This window comes from Ambystoma mexicanum, chromosome 1p, assembly GCF_040938575.1.
Source record: "Ambystoma mexicanum isolate Mex_15411 chromosome 1p, UKY_AmexF1_1, whole genome shotgun sequence".
NCBI classification, from domain to species: domain Eukaryota; kingdom Metazoa; phylum Chordata; class Amphibia; order Caudata; family Ambystomatidae; genus Ambystoma; species Ambystoma mexicanum.
Window position 1 is genome coordinate 1,140,459,118 of NC_090921.1, and position 21,971 is coordinate 1,140,481,088.

Consider the following 21,971-nt stretch of genomic DNA (forward strand, 5'->3'; position numbering starts at 1 on the left):
TTATATGTCCATGTTACTCTGGCAACACATATAGCAATGCACCACACCCATGTAGTGGTGCTGCATAAAAAAATGCTACCTGTGCAGTAGTGCTGTACTCTGTGCTGTAACACGCCAAATATCCTTACAGATCCCTCTGTTTGCAGGTGTTCAAGTAAGATCAGACTTGGCTGCGACTTGAGCTTCGTTCAAAGTTGTGTACATCCCGGAAATGTTTTGTGCAGAAACATCACACGACACATTTAGCTGTCACTACAGACTGGCTTTCCTGGGTCCCTCTGCCCAGTTTGAGATGGCAGTTTTCAACTCTGTCTGGCACTGATGCTGTTTGGTTAAAGTTTTACGCTGATGTTTTCGGTCCTCTCGACTGTGAATACCTGTGCGTTTCACTTTCACTCCTTGACTGCTAAGTATATTCTGCTATTTATCCTTTATTTGAGTTGTGCTCGCTCGTGTGGGTGTGGGGGAGGCACACATAAATAAGACAGAACATGTGGGCAGCGTTGTGCCGTTCTCAGTGTGAAGGTTTACCCTCAATGATTAAGGACTATGATGAGAGTGAGTAGGACCTAGGTCCTCGGCACACGCGAGAAAACACTGCTTACACACAACCTGCTCGAATAAAAGAAGTGCATTTATTTATTATTATTCAAAATAAAAAAGAACCAGAATTTAGTATCGAAAACAATTCCTTATTAGTCTGATTTACGTTCATCTGCCACAGATAGACGGTTTGCATGCATGCAGTGTACAACTTCAATATTGTCAGAACTGTATTTGTCAAATGCATGGTGCCAATTTGTCAAGAAATGGACCTTTGAAACCACATAAATCGGAGCATGCAAACATGATCAAGAATGGCCGTCCCTGGTGCTCGGGATTTGACTTTGTGGGGGTTGCATGATATACGTTTCACTGGCATTTTTTGGGTCGTGGGTGTCCCCTCTTGGGTCAAACTGTTGTAGGAGCATGTTTAACGTTGTGCTTATTCGGGCCAATCACAGGTTGATTGATATTATATCCCTCTGTGCCATTCATGGGCTGTAACAGACGAGAAAGAAAATGTGTTAACATTTATATACAGAGCAGAAAGACATACATTTAACCTTTCCCCTATCAAGCAATAGACCAGTAATTAAACAAACGGACCGATTGGTCCATGAACCATCGTTTCAATGATTGAGTAATCATCCAGAAAAATTACTAAATGACCAGTAACCGCAAGTAAATGGCTAAATGCCTAACAGACTGGTTTTCAAACCACAATTTGCTCGATGAACAATAATCAGTGAAACCCAGTGCCACAGGGAAATGTGCACGCTGGTGGCCAATACAGGCCATCAACCAATCAGATCCAGCACAGCATGCAGCCAACCTATCCATCCCACAAGTCAACCAATCAAGCCTCCAAGTGACCAATGATCAACGGGCACCACACCCCAAAGCGACGTGTGCATTATTCAATGAACTCATTGATTCATTTCACTCTTTAATCTGTCATCTATTCCTTTTTTTGCAGTCTTTTGTTAAAGAATCATTTTCAAATCATGGTGCACAGAAGTGTTGTCCCTTCTTCTTTCCACCAAAAGTAGGTAGAATGTTGGGAAAGTGTCTGTTGTACTGCATGCGCCTCTTGGCTCTGCCAGTCTTCTTTTCCTTCTTCGCTTGCATTGCCACCTTTGGTGTTTGTCCCCTCACATTCCCAGCTCAGATGAGAGAACCATGCACCTTACCACCAAGCATCCGGGTTGTGAAACAATACCACATTGCCCGGTTACTGCTTTATCATCCAAAGCTGCCCTGGCATACATTAGTACCCGGTCAGCTGTAGGGAGCCGGTCCAGTTGTTAACCCTGCGAGAAAGGAGAGTGTACCGTGCTGCGCAGCACTTCCAAATATGTCTGGTGCTGCCCTACTGGCTGTGTGGATGTACTCTTTTGGGGACATGAGCAAAGAGCAAGCTCTACAGGATCCCTACCGGATCTGTTCATTGGATTCAGACTCTCTGGATGCAAAGACTACTCTCCTGGTGGCCTTTATTCAGTCAAGGAGTTTATAAGCCAATGATTTGTTGTGGATCGCTGGTTTGCAATGCAGTTTACACTCATCTTGCTTAACAATGCATTTCATTCCAGTTTGTGTCCCAAATGGGATTACGCCAAAGCTACTTTCATTATCACCAAAGACGTGCCACAGGAGCGGAGGCTGCAGGTGGAGACCTTCCTCCAACGATTCCTGCACCTATGAGAAGGCTTCCATTTGGTTCTTCTCTCAAGTCTTGTGCGCCTGATCCCTGACAGGTTGAGGCAGGGATTAAAGTAAGGAGCGATGGTTATAATAGGTTTGTGCTAGTGCATAAAGTTATGACTGGGAATGGGGTTGGTGTTAAGGAGAGGATTGGAAGTACGTGCAAGTTCAGGTTATAGACGGGTCGGTATAAAAGTAACGGTCATTATACTGTAAGGCATATGTGGGTGCATTTGGGGAGCGGGTTCCAGATAGGTTGGGGACAGGGTTGGAATTACAGTTGTAGTAAGTGAATAGTTCTGTCAGCTCACAATACATGGACACCGGTCTCATGCAAGAGTGACATCCTCCCTGCCTCAGTGTTTAAAGATTGTCTGCTCCCACTCTTACCCTGGGTAACAAAATTGATTAATAAGTCCTTTAGTGAAACTCAAGTACCAAACTGTCTGCTGGAAGCATGGATCTCTCCCATTATAAAAAAAAGATAATCTGGATCCAACCATAGATGCCAATTTTTGTCCCATAGCCAACGTTCCATTCCTTCTGAAAATCCTCGACAAAATTACCTATCATCAGTACTATGAATTTACTGAGCAACATAAAATACCAGGGTCAGGCCAGTTGGGTTTCCGCTCCAAACACGTCATGGAAACGGCACTGCTGGATCTAAAATCCAACATTGTCAAAAGTCTCGACAAAGGTAAGGTTGTACTGCTCTTGCTGCTTGATCTATCGGCCGCCTTCAACTTGGTTGATCACGAGCTGCTGATTGATCGACTTGTTACAATAGGGAAATGCTTAGATACTTACGCTAAATGGTACAGATCCTTTCTTGGACCCAGACAAGCCAGAGTAATCAAAAATGACACCCTATCCTCTCCTGTGTTTCTGAGCTGCTGTGTACTATAGGGATCCTGTCTCTCTCCCCTGTTGCTCAATATATACACCAAGTCCTTATGTGACCTGTTGGACAGTGTGGGTGTTCCGTCCAGTAACGAAGCGGACGCCACCCAGATCCTCCTTGAATTCTCTGGGGTATACCCCAAAGATGTGAAAAGGGTCAACCAAGCATTCTCTGCAATCCAGTTATGGATAGCATGAAACTCACTAACTCTTAATATTGGGAAGGCTGAACTGCTGATCATTGGTACTGGTGCAAGGCTAAAAAAATAGACCCTCAATACGGTTAATTCCTGATTGCAGGCAATGCAATCCATGCTGCCCAACACGTTAAAATGCTGGGAATCTATCTAGACTGTCATCTATCATCCAACAAGCATGTGGCACATCTGAGGTCATCCTGCTCATATATGATAAACTGCTGTGGCAATTAAGACCCTATCTATCTGAACAGAACAGGGCAATATTGGCTTCTGTCACTGTCAATGCAAAACTTGACTACTGTAACAGCCTACAGGTCGCACATCACAGACTAATATCAAGAAAGTACAAACGATAAAAAAATGGAGCAATATGTGGGCTCGGGAAGTCAGTGCATGTGTCAGAGGCTCATTGAAAGCTACACTGGCTCCTCGTGGAGCATAGAGTGCAACACAAGGCAAACTCATTTGTGTACAAATGCCTGTCGGGCGATGCCCCTCTGTATCTCTGCTCACGCATACAAAAGACATCCATAAGTCTAATGACGATGCACTTCTGGTCTGTTCGCGCTTTCCCCTGAATAAAACTCAAAAGGGACCAGCTTTGATGTCTGGGCCCCGGGACTGTTGAATGCACTCCCTATTCGGCTATGGACAAAACCTTCATTGTCTCTCTTTAAAAAAGGTCTAAAGACCTTCCTCTTTGATAAAGTAAAATCTAAAGAGCCTGCATACTTAATAACGTGATGTGTATGTTTCCAGGTGCTTTTGGCTGTTATGTGAGTGCTCTGAGGCCTTCGGGTTAGTGGTGCTATACAAAAATATATGTATAGTTGAAACACACCTAACGCTTAGAAATCATATTGTTAAAATCAATCATGTCACAATGTTGTTAATGTTTGGAACAACCCTCCAGAGAACACTAGGAATCCACACAGCGATCTACACGAGCCAAACCACACGAAATTGAAAGAAGCACCCGGAATAGCTTTTCAAATGATCCAGGTATGAAAGGAAAAAAATACCCAAAATCTGCTTTTTAATTGTTCTAGCGACCATCGGTGATGTCACTGAGTGGGTATTGCAAGTGTTAGAGCCAGTGGCGTCGCCAGGAATCAAATTTATGAGGGGCACAGAGGGGGTCACAGACAATAGTAGGGCGGTTCACAGACAAATATAGGTGGCCACCTATAAAAGGGCAAAGTGTGACGTTAGAAGCACTCCTGAAGAGAATCTTTAGTGCACACCAATTATCACACGCCACTGCACCTGCCCTCCCATCAGAAAGTAGGCACTAAACCGTTAAGTCACTAATGACCCGTCATTAGTGGTTTTGTGTACTACATTCTGATTTGGAGGGGCTCCTCTTGGATGCAGGGAGAACATAACAGCTCTTCACTGTTGTGTGGCAGCATTGATTGCAGCCCTGTGTGTGTGCTGTGCTGACGGACTCAGCACTGCAGACAGTGCAGAGAAAGTAGCCCAGCTGAGGTGGGGGAAATCTAGCCCTCTAGCGACGCCACTGGTTAGAACATAGCTCTACTGTCGATTGCTTCACAAGCAATCGTGGTTTTCGAAAACAAATTCCCACGAGAACTCTCTAAGTCATTTGGTCGCTAACATATATTTTGGAAAATAATATAGCCCATAGGGTGATCCAGCCTTTGCCCGGCTGCATATGAACACTGTCAGCACACTGAAGTGGCCAAAAGCGGTATAAAGCGATCAACATAATATGAGTCACGAGCCATTCAATCAATGCATCATGAAGCACCTGGCAAACTGCTTCCATGGAGCCATGTTTCAGACAACCTTACCGGAGTAGCTGAAATGGTGGAGATGGACGTGTTCCTGAACATGGAGGAATGGATTTCGTAGTCCGGCGGTCCATTAGTCAGCGTGGGTGAAGAGATTGATGGTCTGTCCCACCTTGCCTTTCTCACTGGAGCCTGTATATATGAACATATTTAGAAAACATAATAGCAAAGCAATGCATCGCATCTGACACACTGGTAAGTGGATTTTGCACGCGTCCGTCTGGCAAGGCCATGCAAGAATACTATGCGACCTTGTCAATCAGGGATATCATGAGATCAGTGCTTAGCCAGAAACAAGGAACTGGGAAGTGCTAGAGTGCATTAGCCCATGCGCGCACATTGTTTGCACGTGCACAGATTATTATCGTCAGTGGAATTCCACTGGCGCTAATGTGATTACGCACGCGCAAACAGCGTTTCTGCATGTGCAAAAGTGACATACGTCCACCCTACTCTCAACTTTTCTCCTGTTTAATAATATTTATTAGGATTATAATAACATGACAGCAGTTCTGTAATGCAGAGATCTAATCAAACAAACATGGTAATGGCCCAAATAAGGCAGATTAACATAAAATAACAATAGTACTAATAATAAAAGGATCATAAAAAGTAATAATTACATGGAAAATACAACAAGCAACTATTCAATGAAGTCTGCAATAAGAACAAATAATTAGCAAAAAAGTCTGAGGGGAAACGAGCAAGGGGGAGACAAACGAGAGAGACAAACAAGAACACAGAGGTATATGGGAAGCGTAGGGGGGGAATGATAGCAACAATATATTGGTCAAAGGATTAAGACCTGCAGGTTATCATACTTAGAGTGGCAGGTACAAAGAATGTGCAAAGGGGGGTTATGAACCATGCTAGGAAACATTGAAACAGTCCAAATAGCGAGTAACGAATAACCATTTAGCATTATGCTTGGGAATAGAGTCTTGCATTTTAGCCATACAATGTTCCAATCTTTGTATATTGCAAATATTGTTCCACCAGCCTCTGACACAAAGCGCACGAGAATCTTTCCAGTTAACAGTTATGAGTTTTAAAGCAATAATGATGAATAGATCATATTGTTTATTAGTACCCGGCGAGAGCGAAGCAGAATGCAACACGCATTCTGATTGGCTCTCGCCGGGTCCTTACCGGCCGAGAATCCTTCGATTCTCGGCCAGGATTCCAGCTGCCTTGTCCTCGGCGGGGGGCGTGACAGCCCCTCAGCCAATGAGGAGGCTCGAAGCGGGGCCATCCCCGCTCCGAGCCTCCACACGGCTGAGAGGCTGCCTTCGTCCCCCGCGGGGGACTCAGGTAAGATTCTTTCTTTATTTTTTTCTACCCTTCCCTCCCTCCTCCCTGCCCTCCCCACCCCACTTACCTGCTTGCTCCTGCGTCCTCGGTGGGGGATGATAGCAGCCTCCAGCAGTGTGGAGACTCAGAGCGGGGCCATCCCCGCTCCGCTCCTCCACACGGCTGGAAGCTTCCATCGTCCCCGCCGGGGACGCAGGTACGTATTTTTTCTTCCCCTCCCTCTCAATCCCACTTACCTTCTGCTTCTTTTTCTTTTTCGGGAGCGGACGCGCTGGGAACACTTGTGTTCCCAGCGCGTCCGCTCCCGATGGCCGCCATGGAAAGGGATAACGGACTCTGTTTTCCCTTTGCATGGCGGCCATTTTCTTAGTCTTTTTTTTGTTTTTTTTCTGTCCCGAAACGCTGCAGCGTTTCGGGACAGAAAAAAATGCTTTTAGTGCCCCGGTCATATGACCCTCGCGGAGGGGGCATTACCTGAGTCGGTAATGCCCCCGCCGCAAGGGTCATATTGCTTAAGTAGAGCAAGGCATGACGCGGCATTCAGTGGACGAGGCTTCCTAAAACAATATTTAAGAAGGATAGAGCAACAGCAATTAAATAAATATGTTTAAGATATTTCCACACATCATGCCAAAACGAGAGGACAAAAGGACAATTAAGAAACATATGTTTATAAGATTCCGGGGCATGACCACAGGTCCAGCAACTACTCTGATCTTTTCTGCAAACCTAGAAGGTTACAAATAAACATACTCCGGTGGCTCTATTCCACTCGCAGTAAAAACAACATCATGTAACTTGGAAAATGCATGGAAATTATACAAATTGAATTATGTACCCTGGCACCGACTTCCGTAAGTAAATAGTTAACAGAAATGTCAAACTACAGAGATGAAAATGGAAAGAAACATGCAGAAAGTAAATGTAAAACACGCCCAGACACAAGACTCACACGTGATTCTGTTCTGGACTCGCCTGGGGCAGGGTAGCCTCCTGAGCAGTTGTGGACTTATGTGCTGGGCCAAAAACTGATTATGCCTCAGAGCGCAGAGGGTCTTCCCAGAGAAGTGGCATCCATGGCAACCCTGGCGACAGGTTTAGCTGATGTGATCAGTCACTGGCATGCCTTCTAACATTGGGTTTCCACTGGACTTTTACTGCAGGTAATCATTTAATCGTGAAATACGGTATGCAGTGAATATAACGAAAATTAAATATTGAATGACAATTAAAACGAATTAAAAATACTGATAAAATACTGATTCGTTTAAACAAAATATATGTGGGGATGTGGTAAAGGGTTAAATCTTGTCGGGAGGGCTTTGGGGTGGGTTTTTAGCAAGGGAAAATGGGGATTTGGGGGGGGGGCGCTGCCGACGCAAAAATAAAATTATTATTTTCGTTATTTTTAATTCGTTAAAAAAATTTTATTTATTGATTTGTTTTATGACATGGAACCTAAACTACTTTGCAGGTAAGCAGGGGCGTAGCTGGGGGGAGGGGGGCCTGAGGGGGCTATAGGCCCGGGTCTTTCGGTTGTAGCCCCGGATAGAAGCTCAGGGGTTACAACCAAAAATGCCTGAACGTCCCAAAATTAGCATAGCCCCGGATCTTTTCCAGATCTAGCAACACCCCTACAGGTAAGTCTCAATGAGATAGGGAGGTTTTGTCGCAGTAGAATTCATTGAATTTGAAGAATTCTTGTAGCCAAATTGGGCCGCAAATATATGTGGGGGGGTGGGTAAAGGTAAACATTATGTTAGGGGGGAGTGGGGTGAGGCTGCGGGAGGTCTCCTCTCGCATATATTTGGGGCCAAGTGGAAAAGACAATAAAAAAACTTGACGAAATTGAATTTGATGAAAAAAAACTTGATGAAATCATATAGAAGCATCTCAATAAGGTAGTTACATGTAAACCATCACTAGGAAGTGAAAAAAGACACAGCAAACCATACCAGCCACAAAGGGGATATCTGTGATTGGTTGAATTTAAATAGTGCTCTCTATGTGATTGGATGAAATACCCGAGTACTTATTTACTCTGGATGGTACCCCAGGATTACAAAAGAGGGCAGATGTATTCACACACACATTCCCGCCCTCATCCGGTCGAAGTAAAGTGTGGATGGAGAAAGGCCTGTGGAAACTCTGGCTTGCCAGCATCCGTTGATGGATTTGAAGTGAAAGGACTTGATGCAGTGGAAGGGGAGCCCCAAAATGGATTGGGGGATCATTAATAAAACACAATTTCATGTTTAGACTGCCATAAATCACGTTTCAATGTGCAAGATGCAGGAGGGTTGGTTTCTCGCCCGTATAGACGCTGCAGTAATTATGCAACGGATATTGAAAATTAACGTTTTCTTGGAAAAACAGATGTATGCTTATCTCCCAGGTTTCCATTACTTTTGCTTAATTGTAAATTGGTTAAAATCTAATATTTTACCTGATTTCCCCTTTTATTGTGTGCCTAACAGACACCATATATTGTGGTGTGATAATTTGATGGTCATGGTTGTTCCTTGTGACCAAAACCATTCCACTCTCAACACTGAACATTTTTTTCACATTATCAGATAAATTACATTCTGGGTGTGCTGTTCTACTTGTGGATGAGCACCCAACCTGTTGGTTTGTGTTATGAGGGGTTCTCTCCTCTTTAGGTTCAGGGGACGACAGGAAGTGACCCAGTGCTAGGCAAGAGATTTTCACGCCACTTTCTGTGGCTCTCCTGGCAGTGGTGGTAGCTGAGAAGGGAGACCCAGAAGAGGGTAGCAGGGTGGCGTAGGATACACTGTTATATATGTATCAGTCAGTACATCAATGTCCATACAAAAAGATGTAGTAAAAATAGAACGTTATCTTCTGTGAAGGTAAGGACATCTTCTGCATGTTAAAGGTTACAAGGGAGGATAGCTAAGCAGCAACGTGCGTGCCTTGGAAGCAAGACGACACAAAGCAATGTAGGTTCGATCCCCGGGTCCGCGCTTAGAAATCTCTGGGTGTTTAAGCGCGTTATAAATACAAAACTAAGAGGAAAAAAACAATTGTGCAACTAAAACCCAACAAATTCCTATAACAGCGCCTCGATGCCCATGGGCTGTGTGAGCGCTTTAAAAATGTAAAATTAAATTAAAATAACGTGAAAAATTGTGTTTTCAGTGTAACAATGTTGTGCCACAACAAGTTTGTCACCACCACAATCCAGTATCAACTGTAAAGTTTGCGTACTCAAAGTTTGTATATGTTTTGTTCGGCTAACTAGGAATATCATGCAGAGATGGTGCATTGGATTATCTTTCGAAGTCTCATAGGTTATTCCATCAGAGGGTGTACAGTTCAGCATCAGATGCTGTAGAGTTCTGCATCAGATGCTGTAGAGTTATCAATGACTCATCATATCATGGTGCAGAGTTGTGCACTCTCTGATGATGACGTCTATACGGCTACTATAACTAATACATTGTACCATTTCTTGCATTTTGTGCGATTTTGAAACTGCACTATCACAGTGCCATACTGTTTATTTGTACCAAGTAGTGTTCGAGTCGTGGCTGTTTCTGCTCTGCCCGGTGTAGTCCCTCATATGAATGAATGTAAGAGGAGCACCGGCCTTAGCCTGGCTGAGAAGAACACACTACTGATGCTGTGGTTCCTCACAATGTTAAGTATAGGCCTGGCATCAGGCAAGTATAGCTGGCTGGTCCTAATTATTCACTGTGAACAAACATGGAACTTTGCAAAGTCAACAGTGGAAGACCCAGTCTCTGGTTTGGCAACACAGTTCCGGTTTCAACAACAAGGATCCGCAGGGAATCAAGATGACTGAAGACGGTGCTGCTTTGGAAGAGCTGATAGTTGCCGGGACCCTTCCTGGACTGTGGAGATGCAGCCTCTGGCTACTGGACGCCGTTCAGGTATGAGTGGCCTCCTCCGACCCTTAACAGTGCTGTCAGGGTTTTCGGTTGTTTGCTTGGCTTTTGTAATGGCGTGCATTGGTGCTCAGGGTGTACAGTGCTCATGTCTCTTTCATGCCGGAACTGTGCAGGCACAGGCAGCAAGGGAGTTTCTGGATACTGGAGATCCTTAAAGCTTGCAGACAATCTTCACCTGTCGCGGTCAGGAAAAGAGCAACAGCTCATACTCGCATAGCTTGACCAGAAGTTGGATCTTTGCAAGATGAAGCAGCGCAGCATCCTCTGTGTCCTTCTCGATTTGGCTTCTTTTCAGTTCTTGGAGAAGCTGGCAGAGTGTCCTGTCCAATTTCTATGTTACAACATTGACAAGGGAAGTATGAGGACTCACACGTTAAATAGGAAAACTGCAAACTAAGAGCTTCCAATTGCACGGGTGCATCCATGCAAAACACGTATCAGCCACCTAATTAATGGGGTCACTAAAATGAAACGATCCAGGGGTTCTTTCTAGAACCGCTTTCAAAATGGTACACATCCTACCAGTAGCGGACCTAGGACCAAAAGAAGCCATGAAAATAATTTCCAAAGTGGCCTCATATTACCAATTTTCAGCAAGACCAACTTTTTTCCTATGAGAAAATTTGAAAATAAAATAGGTTATCACACAAAAAGTCTCTTAGTGCAGAGGCCTACCGGGAAATCTCCAGAGTTCCCTACAGCCAGCCCCCCTGATTCCTACCACATATCCTGACAACATAGCAGTGTCTAGCCAGATCTGTTCTTGCCTCTGATACCCTCGCTCTTCCAAGGCAGGCAGAAGGAATTACCACAGGTGTTAATATCTTGTGTGACCTATTACTGGGTTTTAACACAGATCAATCTTGAGCAGGATTATTTAGCCACCACTCACAAGAGCACTCACAACTAACAGCATGAGTGCGCTCACACAGGCAACATCAGGTCATGGATGTGGACTTATCTGAGAAAAAGTTTGGTAAACCAGACAGGCAAGGCAAAAGGTTCAGGGCTTCCTGTCAGAGGTACAAGTTAGGATTTGTGTCCTGACAGTTTGTTATTTATCTTGCTGAAGTGACCTTTGTGCTAAATAAGTAACCAAGCTCAGAAAAAGGAACCTCGCCACAATAGCTCCTCATGTGGTGCCCGTAGTGTGGAACCTCAGTTGCCCTTCTACTGCCCGCATTCCAACGGGACAGCATTCTAGAGGGCTGGCGTCAAGTACCGGAAAGACCATGCTTTTGTGAGAGGCTTTTCCACCATCAGGAATGCTCATTGACCACAAACACAATGACGTCAGATCCCACGTTGGATAATAGTGTGATCCCTTATTCTGGGGTCTTGAGAGTGAACGAATGAAATCATAAAGGAAAAGCGCCTTCAAACGAACGATCCTTTCAAATAGGAGCCAATGATGGCCAACCAAACACAGGGTAACTGATTTTGATCCTGGGCGGGAGCACTTTGCATTCACTGAGGTCTGAGTAGCTGCCCGTTCGGGAGCACAAGGGAAAGCCTAGTCCAGAACATCACTCTAAAATCACCATGTGACGTGAGCAAAGCCCAGAAATGTAACAGCTCATCTCAATAGGCGCAAAAGGAATAAATATCAAACCATTGATTCCACTTACTCCCCTTCTACAAGCAGGCTTAGGACTTTCACGCTGTCTGTCTCTGACACATGGTGAATTCTTGGCCTAATGGCCGCGCCTCCAATAATCAGACTCTGCACTCATTACAGCTTAGCAGTATTAGAGAAATACATGCTGTTTGTTTACTTCATATTTTGTACTAGCACCCCCAATTGTGAGATGGTTATCACCAGCATTTTTTTAAACTGTGTGCAGTACAAATTGCAGGATTCAATAGGAATATCATCAGAAAAATACACAGTATTTCCTCGTAATTTAAACTCCACCCCAAAAGGGGAAGGTAAACATAGGGCCAGATTCAGGCATAAAACTGGCTCGAGCAGCTATGTAAAAGGGGCTGGAAGTCATAAATGGCAATTCGTTCTATCATTTAGACTTAATGGGCCTCATTATAACCTTTGCAGAATGGGTTAACGGGCGCCGCTAATGGTGACGGACCCGTTAAACCGATTCCGCAAGATTCCGAGGTTCCCTCGCTGGACCCGATGTGGACGTCTGGTTTTACCAGACGTCCACATCGGGTCCAGCGAGGGAAGCAGGGAGCTAACAACGGGCTGGTCGTAATCGGCCCGTTGTTAGCTCCCGCACCCATTCCCATTGAGCCCTATGGGGGCTCAATTGGGAATGGAGAAGGTCCGGGCCCGGGTTGCCTGTAGGGGGAATTAAAAGGCCCTCCAAACTCGGAATGGCCCGGTAATTCCCCATTCAGTGAACCCGGACCCGGTTTTGGTGGCAGCCATGCCCTTAACAAGGGCATGGCTACCGCCAAAGTTGTAATGAGGCCCTATGAGTAGAGTCCAGAGGGGAGTTTTTTGGTAAAATATGCAGAAAATTGTGAATTTTAATGAATATGTGTTCATTAACATTGATCCAAATAACTAGCTGCACAGGGAAGTGACTCATTATACTGAACCACTCTAGCCAAAAAAACTGGTCTGTACTTCACGCATTGGACTATTGCTCTATAGGCCAGTCCGAGCCTCCCAACGGCTCTCTTGAATTTTTGAATTTTGAATCCCAAGATCGCTCGCCGTTACCCATGCTAGCTAGTGCTGATGGGTGTTGTAGTCAAACACATCTGGGAGGAAACCCTGCTTTTAGTGATCAGAGACTCCCTTCTAAGAGGAAAAAAATGTGAGCCTTATTCACAAAGAGCATCCGAAGGTACGCATCACAGGTGTACATTCTGATACCTTTTTATCCAAACTTGTGGAATATTATGCAAATCCATTAGCCGGAAGGGGCGCTTCCAGTCATTCCACTCAGCATCTTCTATTCACATATGGGATGTGCAATACAACTCTTCAAATGATTTGCGATATAAGATTGAAGGGGCGTGCGTTGACCCTAATGGGAGATTTGTTGGGCTTAAATTATATATAGAAAATGTTTACTTGATGCTCTTCTATATCTATGCGCCCAATGTAGACCAAGCAACCTTCTTTGAAAAAAGAGATGTAATCCTGGACAAGCTGGGCAGTACGTTAGTGGGTATTGGAGGAGACTTTCCTACCACTTTAGATGCGAGGTTAGATTAATCCAACCAGACTAGTTCATATGCTGAAGCCAAGGCTAGGAAAAGTCTTTTGAGATTGTTAAGCAAGTGAGATTTGCATGACATTTGGAGAGATCTTAACAGTGGGAGTAAGTGTTACACTTTTCACTCTACCCCTCATGGGACATCATCACGCATTGACTTTTTTTCTGATTAGTAGGAACCTCTGTGGTGATGCTTGCAGAGTTGATATTGGGGATATTTTGATATCAGAGAATGCCCCTATTGAATTAGCATTAGATGGATCTGCGGGTGGTTTGAAAACAACTAAGAAACAATGGCAAATGAATACACAGTTACTTAGTGATCCAGAATTTGTCAGCCAAATTGAAAGAGAAATCTCTATGTTCCTGACAGATAATCTGAATTCAGTTGACAGATTGTGAGTAGTTTGGGATGCTTTAAAAGCCACAATCAGAGGTAAAATTATTAGTTTGGATTCATATAAGAAGCGAGAAAGCGAAAAAGCTATCTTCAAGTGGGAAGATGCATACAAGACAGCTTCAAGACATTGCTGAGATATTCCTAGTGAAGAAAATATGTTGGTCTTGTCCCATTCTAAAGATGCTTTAGATTCTGAACTTTGCCTGAAGGCAGAGACATATCTATTTTATTCAAGACAAGCATTCTGGGAATGGGGTGAGAAAATGGTTGCATTTTTAGTGAATCGTTTAAAACATAAGGAGAGTAATAGACAAGTGCTCTTTGTTTTTGATGAGGGGGCGATATTTTGAGAAAAAATTAAGAGATTTGTGAAGAGTTCAGAAAATATTTTGCTTCTCTATATAGAGATGTTGGACTTGTGTCTGAAGAGGAGGTTAAGAACTATTTTTGTTTGATAGATATGCTGAGTTTAGGAGAACGAGATAGGTTGGATCTCGATGCAGAGATTACAGTCCAGGAAATCAAACATTCTATTGCAAAATCATCAAGTAGCAAGTGCCCTGGGCCTGGAGGGTTCCCAATAGGATTCTACAAGACCTTTAGTCAAGCCTTGGCTCCTTTTCTTGTACTCTTGTACAACTGTTTATGGAGATTATACATACTGAGGCAGTTGCTGAATCTATGCACACAGCGTTAATCATGGTTATTCCTAAACCTGGTAAAAATGTATTGCTGTGTGAGAACTATCAACCTTTCTCACTTTTAAATGTTGATGTTAAGTTTTTAGCGAAAGTATTTGCCAGAAGACTCAATAGTTGAATTCCTAAAATAGTTCATAAAAACCAGACTGGGTTTATATATGGTAGGAATAGTTATAATAGTTTGTGTGAATTGCTTGATGTTATCTACCTCAAGAGACACTCTATTGATGCTTATGCAGCTATCAGTACAGATGCTGAAAAGGCTTTCGATAGAGTGAGTTGGGTCTTCCTTTGCCAAGTCTTGCGTAAAGTTAACTGTGGGGCACGTTTCCTTAAACTCTATGGAGCTCTTTAAGGCGGTGCGAGAGCAGCCATAACTGTTATTGGATTTATTTCAGACTTTTTCCAAATCCATAAAGGAACTCGTCAGGGCTGCCCTCTGTCCCCGTTGCTATTGGCCTTGTTTATTGAGCCTCTAGCGGTTATTTTGAGAAATAATCTGGACATTATGGGCATCCCATTCAGAGACTATAATTCGAAGGTCGTTTTATATGCAGATGATCTTTTGGTGTTGATCTCCAATCCTGAGTTCTCTTACCAGGAACTCCTGCTTTCACTACAGAGATTTGGAGATGTCTCCAATTATAAGGTGAATGTCTCAAGGACCTTAGTTTTTCCAATCTCTCTTTCATGCCATAGAGGACTATTTAATATAGATCAGGCGGAACGGGCTGACTCAGGTTTTAAATATTTGGGTGTCCATGTTGACAGAGGTGTTGAATCTCTCTTGGTCAAAAACATTAAGCTGAAACCTATTGAGATGGACAGACTCTGCAGTAAATGGGAGGAATTAAAATTGACTGTTTGGGCCAAGGTGAATGTGGTAAAAATTACCCTACTTCCTAAATTGTTATATATCGTCAATATTTTTTTATTTTTTTATTTTTATTTTTATTTATTTGAATTTGTAAAGCGCCAAACTGCCCTAGGGCATCGTGGCGCTGTCAAGAAGGCTTACTTGGTTACATAAGTACATTCGAAGGCATACATACATACATGTTGCTACGTACAGTCCCAATAAGTGCTTAACAGTGGTTAAATAGTTTGGTGGGCAAGTATATGGTGCCAGCCACATCTTATATGATGGCAACTACATAAATTTGCGAGGTCAGCATCGATAGGCAAAAGCATGGCGCAAGCCACATGTTGCATGACGGCAGCTACAGAGAGTTGCGTGATCAAAGATTAGTATGCATATACAGGTGCCGTCCAAAAGTAGCAAGGCGGCAACAACACATATATGCGTGGTCAAGGTCAATGGGTAAATGCGTAGTGCCCAGCGCAGGATACAGAGGAGGCAAGCTACATATGGGTGCATGGTTAGTGTCAACATAGAATAGCATGGGGCTAGTCCCGTATTGGACGTTGGCAAGTGCATACTAGTACATATGTTTCCAATCAATGGGCAACAACGTGGAGCAGATATCAAAGTATGGCGGGCAGCTACAGGCACTTATTGGGGTGGGAGGAGAGGGGGTGGCATAGGTGCCCAGCGAGGGGTGGTTGGGGCACAGACATACATGGGGTGGGGGTACGGACAAACACAGGGGGCAGCAGAGGGGTTGGGGGGCAGACATAAGTGGGCAGCAAAGGGGTTGGGGGCTGCAGACATAAAGGGGCAGTAGAGGGGTTGGGGGGCTGCAGGCATACAGGGGGCAGCAGAGGGGTAGGGGGAGGCTGCAGGCATACGGGGGTAGCAGAGGGGTTGGGGGGGCTGCAGGCATACAGGGGGCAGTGGAGGGGTTGGGGTTTACAGGGGGTAGCGGAGGGGTTGGGAGGCTGCAGGCATACAGGGGGTTGCAGAGGGGTTGCGGGGCTGCAGGGAAGCAGGGGGCAGCAGAGCGGTTGGGAGTTACAGGGGTAGCAGAGGGGTTGGGGGCTGTAGGCATACAGGGGGTAGCAGAGGGGTTGGGGGCTGCAGGCATACAGGGGCAGCGGAGGAGTTGGGGGTTACAGGGGGTAGCGGGGGGTTGAGGGGCTGCAGGAATACTGGGGCAGCGGAGGGGTTGGGGGTTACAGGGGTAGCAGAGGGGTTAGGGGGCTGCAGGCATACAGGGGGCAGCAGAGGGTTGGGGGTTATAGAGGGTAGCAGAGGGGTGGGGGCTGCAGGCATACAGGGGCAGCGGAGGGGTTGGGGGCTGCAGGCATACAGGAGGTAGCGGAGGGGTTGGAGGGGGGCTGCAGGCATACAGGGGGCAGCAGAGGAGGTGGGGGGTTGCAGTCATACAGGGGGCAGCGGTGGGGTTGGGGGTTGCAGGAATACAGGGGCAGCGGAGGGGGTGGGGGGATGCATGCATACAGGGGGCAGCGGAGGGGTTGGGGGCTGCAGGCATACAGGAGGTAGTGGAGAGGTTGGAGGGGGGCTGCAGGCATACAGGGGGCAGCAGAGGAGGTGGGGGTTGCAGTCATACAGGAGGCAGCGGAGGGGGTGGGGGGGTTGCAGGCATACAGGGGGCAACGCAGGGGTTGGGGGGGTTGCAGGCATGCAGGGGCAGCAGAGGGGTTGGGGGGTTGCTGGCATACAGGGACAGCAGAGGGGCTGGGGGGGTTGCAAGCATACAGGGGGCAGCGGAGGGGCTGGGGGTTGCAGGTATACAGGGTGCAACAGAGGGAGTGGGGAGGTTGCAGGCATACAGGGGCAGCGGAAGGGGCGGGGGATCGCAGGCATACAGGGAGCTGCAGAGGGGTTTGGGGTTGCAGGCATACAGGAGGCAGCAGAGGGGTTGGGGGGTTGCAGGCATACAGGGGCAGCGGAGGGGTTGGGGGGTTGCAGCATAGAGGGGGCAGCGGATGGGATGAGGGGGTTGCAGGCATACAGGGGGCAGCGGAGACTGGCGTGGACATCAGTAGACAGGGCCTTTGTTGTGGCCTTCGTTGTAATTGCCGGTTCCCGCCTCCCGGCTGCAATGATTGGCTCAAATGCCAAGTGCAGCCAATGGGAGGTGGGAGCAGGGCCAGGCCAGTCAAACAGAGAGCAGTGGAGAAAAAAGCGGCCATATTGAAGGGCCAGAAAGCAGTGGAGACAGAGTGCAGGGAACACGAAGGAGAAGGCAAACAGGTCATAGCAAAGCAGTACAGGACTCATTGCTTTGTTTCCCCAGTGCTCAACATGAGCTTTTCAATGCGCCTCAATTAGACAAAATAAATCATCAGAATCACTGCGCACCGATGTGCATTGCCGCAATAAAACCTTATAGATAAGGCTTACCCCAGCAGGAAGATGTTTAAATCCAGTCATGGAGAGGCATCAGGGAGCCTCTCGGTCCTCGTGTGTTCATCCTCTGCCATCCTCCACTATCCCTCTGGCCCTCTTGCCATCCTCGGGGAGGACTAGCGTCCTCTTCGCCCCCCCCCCCCCCGCAGAAGACCCTCAAATATGGCAAGCTGCTCTACATTTATAAAAATTGGGGTATCCCACCCGAATAAGAAGAAATATGCAAAAAGGTTGATTGTGAAGGAGACCCGGCTCTTGCTTCATGGGTCTGATTTATGTGTCTTCAAACATCCAGACATCTTATTTAAGAGTGTCTATGGACAGTTGAAGATATTGAAGAGGGAACACATGCTCTGAGCAGTATTAGACTGTTATCAAAGTTCAAGATTCTACAATTTCTAAAACAAATAAACAGTATTAAATCAATTCAATGTTTTAATTCACATGTATTAGAAAAAAGATAAAATTGGTTGACTTAACAATACAATCTTTTTAAGAGATGCCTCAAAAAGAAAAAACTCAAATGGAACAGTGGACAAATCAAATTATAATACATTACAATGTGGTCATAAATAAACATGAAAAACCAAATGCAAAATGAAACACAAAACATGAGTAAATTGGGAGGCTTGCTTCAACTTCCAATGGTGCACCTGCAATTAGGTGTCATGAAAACCCTGTGTCACTGCATGACTATTGCGTGCTTAGTGAAGCACAGAGAGTTCAAATTGAGGATTGTGTCCTTAGGCTAGTTATTGCCTATATCTGGGTCTTCAGGTAAAATAATTCTTTGCCAAGCTGCTCCACATTGCCACGTTTAACACTCGCTCCACTGTCAAACACTCACCAGACATCTGCAACCTCCTTGAACACACGGATCCTGATGTACTTGCCATCATGGAGATATGGTCCAAGGATAGCTTGGTCACGAGCTTTGACACACTCCTACCTGAAGGCTACAAATCCTCTCTGCTCCCAGGCAAAATAAGACAAGTGGTGGAGTGGCGCTGATCTTCCCAGAATGGATACCTGTGTCCATCATCCTTACTCAAGTCTACTCCTCCTTCGAGTGCTTAGTCTGTAGGCTCTCACTCTCTCCAAAATCTTCTATCCTTCTGGCCACCTTTTGTTGACCACCAGGACAGTCCATTCTCTTCCTCTTGGAATGGGCTTTCCTGGCCTCCTGTCTACTTTCCTCCTCCTCTCAACTGATCTCAACATCCATCTGGACTCTCCTGACTCCTCAGGATCTTTTGGAAACCTATGCAACTCACTCTGCCTCTCCATCCTATCCTCTGGCTCCACGCACACCGTGGGCCACACTTTGGATGCTCTCATCTCTACTGACATCCCTTTCTCGATCCCTGTCACCACCTCTCTCTCTTGGACTTACCACTCTCTTCTCTCAACACACCTAAAGCTCTCCTCTACTCTTGCTGTGGCACACCTGGCATGGCCACTCGGCGCCAAAGTCATCAGACCCATGAGAAAAGGGACAGTGGCTGCCTTTGCCTCCACCTACTCTCCTCCTCCCATTCCTCATGCTGATTCCCATCCTGACACAGCCCTCGCTAACCTCAATCCCTCTATCTCCAACACTCTTGATACTCTTTCCCCTGTCATAAGGGTCTGTCTGAAACCTCCCACAAAGTGCAACTCTTGGTACGACTGATAACTGGCTGCCTTAAATGGCAAGTGTAGGGCAGCTGAGCAGAAATGGAATTAGTCAGGCAGATCCTTTGACAAACTAGTCTGCCTTCAAAGGCAATATCGTAGCTGTATCCGCTCCAAGAAAAGAGCCTTTGTTCAAGCCTGCATCTCTGTGGCATCAAGCAACACGGCCAAACATTTCAAAGTCTGTAAGGAACTGGCCAATTATGCAGCAGCCTCATCCTCTGTCACACCCACCCAGAATCTTTGGTCAGCCTGACTGCACACTTCATCACAAAAACCCAAGATATCCTGTCCTCCCTCCCTTCCACACCACAGCATACACCAACACTGGAGCCTCCTTTGCCCCCCTCAACTTCCCCTCTCTTCTCTCTCACCTGTCTCACCCGATGAGGCCGCCAGACAGTCCAGGCCATGAAGGCTTCATCGAAACAGGTCCCTGCCCCTTTCAAAACCATTAAGGACAACATTGACTCCCTCGCCACTAGCCTTGGCTGATCTCTGCAATATCTCCATTTCCACTGGAATTTTCAAAAACGCTTTTTAGCTCTCCCTTGTGCACCCTCTGCTCAAGAAACCCTCTCCCACCCCTCCATTGCGGCAAACCACAACCCTATCTCTATCACTCCTTCCCTAGGCAAACTCCTAGAGAAGTTGACTATTTCTCAGCTGACCCTCCACACTGAATCTATTGGGTGCTTCCACAACCATCAGTCTGGCTTTAGAGCATCCACAGGCATATAAACTGCTCTTCTGAACACCTGCAAAGGCCTGCTCTCAAACCTTGACACTAACACTCCCTCTGTCCTCATTCTCCTTGACCTCTCCTCTGCCTTCGACAAGGTTAAACACAACATCCTTATTGCATGTCTCTGTGACACCTTAGGAATCACAGGTCTGGCTCCGGCATGGTTAACCTCCTTTATCTCCGACTGCCGATCCCAGGTGGAACTCTGAGCTTTTCTCTCGACTATCACTCTCTCAACCTGTGGCGTTCTCCAGGGATCTATCCGCCTGGTTCTTCAACGTCTATATGGCTGCCCTGGCATGTTTGATTGCCACTTTCACCTCTAACTTCCAATGCTATGCGGCTGACATGCAACTATCTTTCAGGCTACCCTAAGCCGCCTCCTCCTCCTCCCTCATATCTATATCTGACTGTCTGTCCTCTATTCAGTTATGGTGTGCTGCAAATCACAGTTGCCTCAATGCCAGTAAGACTGAGATAGTTTGCATTGGGACCCTTGCTCCCTCCCTCCCACTCTCATTCTGGCCTGCCTCCCTTGGACCTGCGCCCGCACCCACCTGCGAGGCTACAAACCTTGGTGTCTTCTTCGACTCCACTTTCTCCTTCTCCTCTCACATTTCAGACATCTCTAAAAAGTCTATCTATCAGCTAAAACTCAGCAATTGTACTCTACCTTTTCTCACTTTCCCCCAGTGGTTCACAGTCTCCAGAGCCCTGGTTGTCTCTAGGCTGGACTACTGCAACAACCTCTTCCTCAACCTCCCTGCTTCTGCCCTGCGCCCTCTGCAACTCATCCAGAACAGAACCGCAAGATTTATCCTTGCCTCAGGGCCCTGCACTCGCCCCACCCTCACTGCACTTGAGAAATGACCAAAGAGAGAGGCTCTCTCTGCACTTTCTCCAGTCTCGACAGACTGGGTGCACTTGGACCTCACCCTCCCTGTAACCGTCCGTGCACTTGCACAATCCGAAAGCACCTTGCCCGAAGATCTTCTGTCTGTTCTCCCCTGTCTTCACCCCTTAATTGCACTTGGTAACCTGCAGAATCGTCGTCAGGCCTATTTGCTATGTCTCAACTGTTAATTGTATTATATTTACGTACTCTGTCCGTGCAGACTATTATTGTCTCAGAATTTACAGGGCTCTGAACGACTGTTGTTTTTCTCTTTGTTCCCACCCTCCTTGAGTGCTTTGAAACACTTGCCTTGTGTATAGGCACTTTAAAAATAAACATTACCATTACCATTGGTGTATTGGGATTACTTCCCTCTGATATTGGATTATCCAGTGAAAAACGTTTTGGGGCATACAAGGCATTATTGGTTGCCAAAAGACACATCCTGGAATTCTGGAAGTGATACTGCACCTTGTGTTGATGAGTGGCTGCTCAGTTTGTCGCTTCTCTCTAGATGAGAGAAAGTGACTGTTCATGGTAAAGATCAACAGCATAGATATGAGAGCATCTGGGGTGTGTGTAATGACCTTTATGCTTAACTGTTTACAATTGTGCCTTAAGGTTTACTTGGTTTGACTTCTCATTATCATCTTTGTGTTGTGGGTGGTTTTAGTATTTTTGTTT

At 45.9% G+C, this 21,971-nt stretch overlaps 1 protein-coding gene across 3 annotated transcripts in view; it reads right to left on the reverse strand.

Moving 5' to 3' along the window:
- Nucleotides 1-616: 616 nt before the first annotated feature.
- The window catches only part of VSIG10L (V-set and immunoglobulin domain containing 10 like), a 427,245-nt gene continuing 405,890 nt past the window's right edge, over nucleotides 617-21,971 (reverse strand). The window contains exons 10-11 of one of the 3 annotated variants that reach the window (XM_069604794.1): nucleotides 5,165-5,296; nucleotides 617-1,041 (exon numbers count right to left, since the gene is read on the reverse strand). In XM_069604794.1, the coding sequence (XP_069460895.1) occupies nucleotides 952-1,041; nucleotides 5,165-5,296 (222 nt within the window). In that variant the 3' untranslated portion in view covers nucleotides 617-951. Of the gene's footprint in view, nucleotides 1,042-5,164; nucleotides 5,297-21,971 lie in introns of those variants that run through there. The other 2 variants (XM_069604795.1, XR_011260177.1) reach the window with 2 other exon arrangements.